General features: G+C 39.9%; 2 protein-coding genes across 4 annotated transcripts; one reads left to right on the plus strand and one right to left on the minus strand.

The window, feature by feature from the left end:
- The first annotated feature begins 611 nt into the window (after positions 1 to 611).
- On the plus strand, positions 612 to 3,609 carry LOC122022390 (root phototropism protein 3-like). Of its 3 annotated transcripts, none has more exons than XM_042580366.1 (5): positions 612 to 867; positions 955 to 1,172; positions 1,331 to 1,400; positions 1,509 to 2,801; positions 2,893 to 3,609. In XM_042580366.1, the coding sequence occupies exons 2-5, from the start codon at positions 1,048 to 1,050 to the stop codon at positions 3,457 to 3,459; spliced, it is 2,055 nt and encodes a 684-aa protein (XP_042436300.1). In that variant the 5' UTR covers positions 612 to 867; positions 955 to 1,047; the 3' UTR covers positions 3,460 to 3,609. The 3 variants fall into 3 exon arrangements, with proteins under 3 accessions (XP_042436300.1, XP_042436302.1, XP_042436299.1); XM_042580368.1 differs by having other exon boundaries at positions 612 to 827; XM_042580365.1 differs by having other exon boundaries at positions 612 to 772.
- Positions 3,599 to 9,530, minus strand: LOC122022391 (superoxide dismutase [Fe], chloroplastic-like). Its single transcript, XM_042580369.1, has 8 exons — positions 9,339 to 9,530; positions 9,143 to 9,223; positions 8,868 to 9,056; positions 6,929 to 7,100; positions 6,673 to 6,791; positions 4,215 to 4,241; positions 4,093 to 4,116; positions 3,599 to 4,012 (listed from the first exon to the last, which is right to left on the minus strand). Exons 1-8 carry the CDS (start codon positions 9,450 to 9,452, stop codon positions 3,809 to 3,811), a joined length of 930 nt encoding a protein of 309 aa, XP_042436303.1. The 5' UTR covers positions 9,453 to 9,530; the 3' UTR covers positions 3,599 to 3,808.
- Positions 9,531 to 9,866: the final 336 nt, after the last annotated feature.

A 9,866-nucleotide genomic window follows, 5' to 3' on the forward strand; every position in this document is an offset into this window, starting at 1 on the left:
AAGCATCAACTCTAAATAATTTCTTTTATTCATTAACAAGCAGAATTTTTGTCTCGAATCCCCTTAGATCTGTTTTGTCTAATTCTCTGATCTGATCTGATCTGATCTGAATACCCGTTTTATTAATTAATTGCACATAGAGCTGCAGAAGACTCTCGGGGAAGATGTTGATGCTTCGCGTCCAGAAACAGACCAAACTCTTTGAAAGAGAATGTCGACGTGGTTTAATTACTTCCATAAACGGAAGGAAAATATATATATCTAATTGTGAAAGACGAGGTCCTAGTGCTGCCAAGTAGCCATTGATTCAGACGATCGACGTATAATATCCGGTTAAATTATGGCATAAGAGAATACTAATGATCGACATATTTACCAATTACCACCAATAATGGAACGATGTCCAATGCCGAGGAGTTTCAGTGAGGTAGATCCACTCTCGAGCGGCTAAAAAACTAACATATCAATGGAAGAAGCAAACAGAAAAGCCACGAAGACTGACCCATCGTCTTCAGCCAGATGACTAGATCGAGGAGGATAGAGATCGAGCAAATGAACAGATCCACATCTTTTCCATCTGATTAAAAAATACGTTTCTTTTTAGATAAAGAGAAAGAAAATAAAAAAAAATCTGGAAAACATCAGAGTATGTGAGGGGCGCCCATGATACAACATCTTGGAAAAGTCCATGAGACAGAATACATCCCATGTGATAATTTCATGATCATCCTCCACTCTCGCAGAGTGCCCATTTCTCCTTTTCTTAACTGAGGTAAGCTATAATCTTCGCAGGTAATCTGAAGAGTTTTATAGCGTAGTTGATTCAGGTACACATTGCTTTCTATTCGAGTCCGAGCTGTGTGGATGGCAAGTAACTAGGCAGAGTACAAGAAGCTGATTCCAGAAATTTCTTGTGTTTTTTTCCTGACTTTCTATTTTTTTTTTTTTTTTTAGTTTCGTTTAGTGAAACCTTTTGCGGCGTTTGTCTGTCGAATTCTCCGTGTTTTGAGGCGTCTCTTTTGATTTCTGTCTTCCAATCGTCCAAGTATGAGCATGTGGGAGTATGAGAGCGAGGCCCATGGCGGCCGAAGAGACCCCGGAGTAAGCTCGGTCGACTTCGACAACCACGACAGCCTCAAGACCGATGTGTTCGAGCGCAGAGATCAGTCCTGGTATGTTTCTCATTCAGCTGTTAAACAGTAAGCATGAGATTTACTAAAAAAAATTAAAAGAGAGAGAGAGAGAGAGAACTTGTGTTTTTGTTCTTGGAGATGGCGCAAGTTAAATCGAACTAAATAATGAAACAATAATAACAATCTGGAATGTGCAGGTACGTTTCCAGCGATATTCCTAGCAATTTGCTGGTTAAAGTGGGATGTGTCAGCTTCCATCTGCACAAGGTTATAGAATCTTTTTGCTGATTTAGCTTTTATTTGAGCTTTTGACGATGAACTGTTTGATATGTATGTATGTATGTATGTATGTATGGATATATTTCTGGATCGCAGTATCCTTTGCTGTCGAGAAGCGGACGAATGAACAGGATGATCCAGGAATCATCGAGGGAAAGTGAAGCGAGCATGGTGGAATTGGACGACATCCCCGGCGGTCCGGAAGCGTTCCAACTGGCGGCTAAATTTTGCTACGGCATCGCTGTGGATCTGTCGGCCTCCAACATCTCCGGGCTCCGCTGCGCCGCCGAATACCTGGAGATGACGGAGGACTTGGAAGAGGGGAACTTGATCTTCAAAACAGAGGCCTTCCTCAGCTACGTAGTCCTCTCCTCCTGGCGGGACTCCATCGTGGTCCTCAAAAGCTGCGAGAGCCTGTCGCCCTGGGCGGAAAACCTGCAGATCGTGCGCCGCTGCAGCGAGTCCATCGCCTGGAAGGCCTGCGCCAATCCCCGGGGCATCCGGTGGGCCTACACCGGCAGGCCCGCCAAGGCTTCTTCCAGTCCTCGGTGGAATGGGACCGACTCCAAAGACCCAAACAGTCCCAGCCGGAGCCAACCGGTGCCCCCGGACTGGTGGTTCGAAGACGTCTCCATCCTCCGCATCGACCACTTCGTCCGCGTCGTCACCGCCATCAAGGTGAAGGGCATGCGGTTCGACCTCATCGGCGCCGCCATCATGCATTATGCGTCCAAGTGGCTGCCGGGGATGGCCAAGGAGCCCTCGCTGCCCGCCAGCGAGGAGTCGTGGAGTGGTACTCAATTAGGGAGCAGCACCGGACTCCACTTGATCATCGCCAGCAAAGAGGATTTGTCGAGCTCCCAGATTCGCGAGCAGCGCATGGTGATCGAGAGTCTCATCAGCATAATTCCGCCGCACAAGGACTCCGTCTCCTGCAGCTTCCTTCTCCGGCTTCTGAGACTGGCCAATATGCTGAAGGTGGCGCCGGCGCTGGTGACCGAGTTGGAGAAGCGGGTGGGCATGCAGCTGGAGCAAGCCACGTTGCCCGATCTCTTGATCCCTTCCTTCCAGAAGATGGACACGATGTACGACGTGGATTTGGTACAGAGATTGCTGGAGCACTTCTTGGTTCAAGAACAGATCGAATCGTCCAGCCCCGGGAGGGAGCCGTGCCTAGAGAAACACGGCATCTATGAGGCAAATCCAAGAAATGCCACTGGCCCGACTGCCAAGAACAGAGTCGCCAGGCTGCTCGACAGCTATCTCACAGAGGTGTCGAGGGACCGCAATCTCTCCCTCACCAAATTCCAAGTTCTATCGGAAGCTCTGCCGGAGGCGGCCAGGGCTTGCGACGACGGATTGTACCGAGCAGTCGACTCCTATCTCAAGGTACGGATTATTGAATTGGCGATCTCAATCTCTCTTTAGAATTTAGACACAGATCAAAGGCTGAATATATTGTATATTATAAATTATATAGGCTCATCCGATGCTAACAGAGCACGAGAGGAAGAGGCTATGCCGGGTGATGGACTGCCAGAAGCTGTCGGTGGATGCGTGCATGCACGCCGCGCAGAACGAGCGATTGCCTCTGCGCGTGGTGGTGCAGGTGCTCTTCTCGGAGCAAGTCAAAATAAGCAACGCCCTAGCAAACTCATCGCTCAAGGAAACGGTGGAGTCTCATTTTCAATCCATGGTGTCCACGCGCCGGCAGCTACTGGAAGGGACTCCGCAGTCGTTCCAAGAAGGATGGGCGGCCGCCAAGAAGGACATCAACACGCTCAAGTTCGAGCTGGAGAGCATGAAGACCAAGTACCTGGAGCTGCAGAATGACATGGACAATTTGCGGCGACAGATGGAGAAGGTGCCGTCCTCCAAACCCACCAGCAAGCAGTCGTCGTCGCCGTGGACCACAGGGTGGAAGAGACTGAGCAAGCTCACCAAGACGTCGACCGAGGCGCATGAGATTGGCTCTCAGATGCCAGGGGCACCGGGAGGGGAGTCTGAGAAGAAAGGCCAGAGGAGATGGAGGAATTCAATTTCATGAGCTGATTATCCTTCCCTTCCACCTTTTTGTTAATCTTTATTCGCACTGTCTATTTCTTAGCTTTTCCAGTAGAACCGAACTGAGTAAACTTAGATTGTTCGTTTTGTCTTCTGCAGTGAGTGAGTAATAGACACGCATCTTTCTCACTAAGTTTACGATGCTGACGAGCACAGATACAAGTGTATTTCTGTAGATCAAAACGATACAATTCGATACAGATAAAATGCTTATGCTAAATGAGCTAGAAATACACTCAGCATAATATATCCAGCTACATTATCTAAGGTAACTTCCCACTGTAGAACATTTGCTAGTTGGCTAAAACTTTCAGTCTCGGTCCGATTACTCTTCATTCAGTTTCCGAGTCATCACCCTCGCTGTCCAAGTACATCTCCACCGCGTCACTGCGAGTTGCCTCCTCGTCATCATCTTCTCTCGTCTCTTCGCGTGCTCTCTCCGCTGCTTGTTCCATGGCAATCCGAAGTCTATGGCTGACAACTTCCCAAGAAACAAGCTTTTCCACAAATACTGAAACAAAATCAGCCCTTCTATTCTGCAGATGTAAAAGCTGTGATGACACTGTTCTCTACACATATTAACTCCTTCCGTAAATCACATTTTAAGGAAACTGACCTCATAATCAAGGTAATATGCATGCTGGGGGAAAATGGATTTAAGCCAAGATTGGTATTCAGTTAGTACAAAGAAATGTAGGAAGTAACGCCAGGAAATACTCAAGAAAAGGTAAGTTTTACCTCCCAGACATCTACAGCAAGGAGCGGCTGCAACAATATTACAATTTTTAGTTAGGTAAGTAAAAAGCAGCATTAGCATTCACAAAACAGGGAAACAAAATATATTCCTACCAGCCATGCAACAAGAATGTTCATATACAGATATACGTTTAGGCAATGAAGAAATGAAGCTACAACGATGAAAACAAATTTTGGTAACATCAGTTGCTGGCTCGCTATTGAAGCAATCTAAAATAAGATAAAATTTATTTAAATAAAAATGATGATATAGTAGAGGGATTGAGCCCAATAACGTAGAAAGATCAATATAGCCGACCTCACTTAGTGGGATAAAAGCTTGGTTGATGTTGTTATTTTGGGTAAGAGGTGAGAATCTCTCAAGGGTTTTTAGAGCGACAAGATTTGAAATCTCATTGTTTACATCAAGCTTTCATCCTTATTTGATTTCATCTTGTAATAAAAATTTTGCAAATTTGAGCCAAGTTTTTTGTGTGACTGCATCCTCCATGAAGTTTCTCCTTCTGCAAAGCTCTCTAGCTTGTGAGTTTCATCCTTGTTTTGAAGAAGTTTACTTTATTGCCTTGGTTAAGGAGCATGATGATGATGGGTTCTACTGGTGTTGTCACAATAGGACACAGCAAAGGCCATAAATGGATGAGTGAGTCTTGAAGACACAAATATCCATTTTAGCATTGTGCTTCTTTATATTTATTTTCCACTGCATATTTATACCTTTAATATTGTCATTCATGCATGCATTTTCTAATGATTGTAACGAGTTTGTGATTGTTGTAACTTATGATTTGATAATATATATTTTAGAACTTTTAATTAATATAAATGCATATATACATGAACATTAATAAATAATAAATCATATCTATTAATATGGAAGCAATAAATGACAAAATTGTGTCATAATAAATAATAAAGTTAAAAATATATATAACAAAATTAAATTTATTATTATAAAATTAAATAATCTCACATTATAAATTAAAATTTGGTATTATAAGGCATAGTTTAGAACTAACTCACATTGACAAATACTTTGATATTATAAGTCTAAGTTTAGAATCAAACCACATTGAAATTGGGTATATCGGATTCTCTCAATCAATAGTATGTTTCTCAATTAACTCTAAGATAGAGAAATCTATGTGACAATAAGGCCAAGTGGCAAGTTTGAAAATTTCAAGTTGGAATTAAAAAGAGTGAAGAAGAGTCTCTCATCCTCTTGTGTGTGTTTATAATTACTAGGATTCAGGCATGGTTTGCTAAATCCCTGAGTTCTAAATTGCAAGTGATCATCAATTTCTGCTATTGATTTGACCAAATTTTAATGGTTTCAGCTATATTCTAGTGTGTTATTATAGATAACTTCTTTGAAACTTGAAGTTTATAAACTTCTTGAACAATTTTTGTGAGATAACAAATCTCTCAGAAAAAATGTAGATCGGCCTTTACCAATTCTGATCCAATTCAGGGATCTGAATTGAAAGCAGCCAATATTGATGATTTTCTTTTAAATTGTAATTTACATCTATGAATAATAAAAGTAGATAGAGGGAAAAGGCACTACCAGTGAGAATAATTTTTCCCTAGAGACAGTAAAGCAAAACAAGAAATCATTTTATGTGAAATTCAGACAACACATCTTTTTAAAAAAGTAAGAAGTTCCAATCATTATTTTATCATACTTTCTTCTTCATTAAAACTTGACTCAATTGAGGAAGAAAACATAATTGAATCTTTTAACACCCAACATAGGTGCCAAATGATCAATCAAGAGAAAGAGAAGTCTTTGGTTGGCGTTATTTGATCATTTCATCAATATCCAAGAGTCCAGAAAGGTATATAGGCATTGTTGAGAGTTTCCATGAAGAGCTAGTATTGCGTGCATGGAATTTTCTATGGAAAAGGAAGCAAACAAAGATAAAAGATTCAAATGTTCCTCGGTAAAGGAAATAGTCAATTATCTAATACTAGACAAGAAAGATGTTCACTAAGGTCTAGGTTGCTGATAATCATGATTTCAAAACTCATACAAATGCCTAAATGATGAGCAGAGGTAATTATCTGACATAAACCAATGAAAATGCCCAAACGGTATTATAATTTGAGTTTATTTTAATGACAATATCTTTTTGTTGTAATACTAAAAGCTTAATACATAGGCATGGAAAGTCACTTTCAGATCAAGCTTGGATTCAGGCTAAAATTCAAGTTTAAACTGGGATCGAACAAGAGAAAATGTACTCTTACGTACATGGGTTAGCATCTCCAAATACATCTTGCCTACATAGGCTAGCATGTCCATTGGTTGGTTCCAATTATGAGCATCTCAACAAACAATTAAAATCTAGAAGCAATGCTACATAGAAATAATGCCCAGGTCAACTACTAAATGATTACATAAAATCACAATAGTATATTTATTTGGTTAAATAAGACTTACAGCATAATTCCAAATTAGAGGGTTTATGGCATTTGGAGACTTTAACACAACAAGCCTGTTGTCTTTTTCTGAAGGACAAGGATTAACTGCATTGCCAACATCTAATTTATTTGCCTTATCTGAAACAGAAGAAAACGAGGATATCAATTCCAAAGAAGCAAAAGTGTTATTGCAAGCCATTTATTTTGGTTTCTCGTTAAATTGTGCTTAGAGTTTGGTAGCAATGCCTTGAACAAAGGACCATATCATTACATACAAGCAAGCCATGCCCAACCGGAACCAAATTGTGTTACTGCAGCTTGTTTGAAATTTTCCAACATCGTATTGAATGAACCAAAGTCTCTCTCAATCAGCTCCATGAGTTTTCCAGATGGATGTCCTCCGCCATTTGGTTTGATGGATTGCCAGAAAAAATCATGATTCCAAACCTAGCAGGCAAGAACAATGTAAAAATGCTTAAGAGGTAATTTGCAATTCCAAGAAGAATCATGATGAACTCCAGATAAATGTGTTGGATTTTGTTTGACTTCTCATACAACAAGGAATAAAAATGTGGATAACAAAGAGATTCAAAGCATAGTCAGTGGTGCCATGACTCTTGTTTCTATTTCATAAAAAGGCTATGAACCTGTAGCCAAACAATTTAAGCCATACAGGAATGAAGTTTAAGGTTCCCACAACTACTCATATACCTGTTTTCAGATGCGTGGAAAAAAGAATGTTGTTTCTCAGTTTTAATTTTAATTTCGAAATCAAATTAGTTTTTTCAAAATTTTACTGATAAAAGAAAAAGGAATGCAAATAAGACAACAAAACAAAATTGTATAAAGGAAAAAATGGTCATCTCCTATAGTCAACCTGAGCTTTTTTATTCCATAAAAGTGTGCCTAAATCATTTCGAAGAAAGTTCTTATAGTTTTCATCTTATAAATTGTTTATCTTCCAAAATCTTGGGATTCAAAACTTTTATCCAAAATGTACACTACAAATAATCTTATCCTTACTCCTTAGCATATTTGAGTGTGTGTTACTAAAATGTGTATTTGTAAGTTATTTCTCAACTCTAAAAGGGGTTACAAAGTTCTTTCGTCTTAATAAAAGTTACTTTTAACAAGTAAGAATCTTACTTCACCACGCCTTATCTTCGAGTGGAGAATTTTATACTAGAAGATACGGATGAAGGATTCTTACTCAACCTGTCATTATTTCTAGCATCTAAATTAGTATCTAAGTTCATACCAAATCCTATGTCAGAACTTGAGCCAAATTTGTCTAAATCTCTCAACTCTGTCATTGAGAATGTGAAATTTAACAAGGCATACTAGAAGAAGAAGATGACTATCCCTGAACTAGTACAAGTACAAGAATCCAACCCAGATGCTAAGAATGAGGTAACAATTTCTAATTTTGCATTACAAGTTCAAACTCAATTTCATGTAGATGATGAGAGCCTAGACCTTTCTATTACTATTAGGAAAGGAACCAGAGAGTGCAAAAAACGACCTTTATATCCTCTTGCACACTTCCTTGTGCAATCCTATCATTTAAATAATTATTTTGACCATCACATAGAGCCTTCTTAGTTATCTAAACACCACCTACCACCTTATCCGAGGCTTTATCAAATGAGAAATAGAAACAAGCTATGAATGAAAAAACAGAAGCATTAGAGAAAAACAAAACGTGGGCATTGGTGAAGTTGCTATAGAAAAAAACTTATAGGTTGTAACTTGTAAATGGGTTTATCCAACGAAAGACTGGTAGCCAAGGGAATCAGCAACATCCAAGGCTACTTAAGGATATCCCTAACCTTGAGGCTTACAATATATCCTCAATCAGTTAGGGAAGTAGGATACTATTTACAACTCAATCCGTGTAGATGAAGTGAGGTTTATCCGAAATTAGGCATTTGACTAGGCATGTAGATCAAGCAATTTCAGATTTTCCAAATTCTCTACAGACCTAAGATACAAACTTACAAGCACATCGAGTGCATTAGGAATGTCCAGCAAGCATCGCACAGATAATCAAGGATTAAACATCGCTGACTAATTGCAGCAGTAAACATATATAACATAAATATTTGACACAATATGACCTCTTTTCTACCGGAAGATGGCGAGCAAGAAGGCATTTCTGGGTATAAAAGGCTAAGGACATGCAATTCAATTAGGGCAACAGTTGGGCAATATTACCTGCGCCGCATGAACAAAGGCTGGTAGTGGGTTGCCCTTGTTATATGTAGCAAGCACGATGTCTTCCAGTCCCTTCCCATCCAGGTCCGTCCCTGCAATGAGATTGTTGAGGCGAACAACATGGGCCCGGTGATGCCCTCCCCAATGCAACTCCAATGTCTGCCGCGTCATGTGCGGTTCTAAGCAATCCTACGACGATGACAACAATAACAAGCATCAAAAATGAACTACAAGCCGAAGTATAAAAGGGAAGGAAGTAGTTTAAGTTCGTGTACCAAAGAGTAAGGCAGGGGCTTCAGTTCCAATTGGGCGACGATGGCGGCGTGCCTCGGGAGGCGTGTCCCGACTGTTTCCGTCTGCATTCCATGAAATTATGCTCCTCATAAACCAAAGAAGAAGGAAACGAGAAGAAAAAAAAGGGTTTTTTTTTGCCGAATGATGCAGAGGGAGGGTGAGGAAGGAGCATTGGACCTTGATTCCACGCGTTTTATTCCTCCATGCCCCGCTAAATGGAGATATCGGTGGAGGCGGCGTGCTCGTCCTGAATGCACCATAGCTAGCAAAGCTAGTAACCTGATGCTGCATCGTCCCTTCAGCGCGTTATCTCCCGGCTGCTTCCTTCCTTCCTTATCTGTGACTGCGTATAGTCCCAAATGTGGCAACTTATATTTTAAAAGTCAAATTAAACCTGCTTAAAATGGTTAATTCAAATAGAACTAAAAAACATAATAATAATAATAAGAAGAAGAAGAAGAAGAAGAAGGAAAAAAGAAGACTAAATAACTTTAAGCTCTAAAGTTTTTATCAACTACTAATTTGCCCCTTATTTAAAAAAATAGCATTTAATCCCCTTAATATGTAATCAAAAGAAAAAAAAAAAGTAAAGGACTACTTTGCTAATCTAAATTCAAATTCTAAATATTAAAATTATTCTGATTTGAACACTTACTAAAAATAACTTTATACTTCTTAAAAAAATCCTCTAAAATGATTAAAAGT

Source organism: Zingiber officinale, chromosome 9B (genome assembly GCF_018446385.1).
Source record: "Zingiber officinale cultivar Zhangliang chromosome 9B, Zo_v1.1, whole genome shotgun sequence".
In the NCBI taxonomy this organism is placed as follows: domain Eukaryota; kingdom Viridiplantae; phylum Streptophyta; class Magnoliopsida; order Zingiberales; family Zingiberaceae; genus Zingiber; species Zingiber officinale.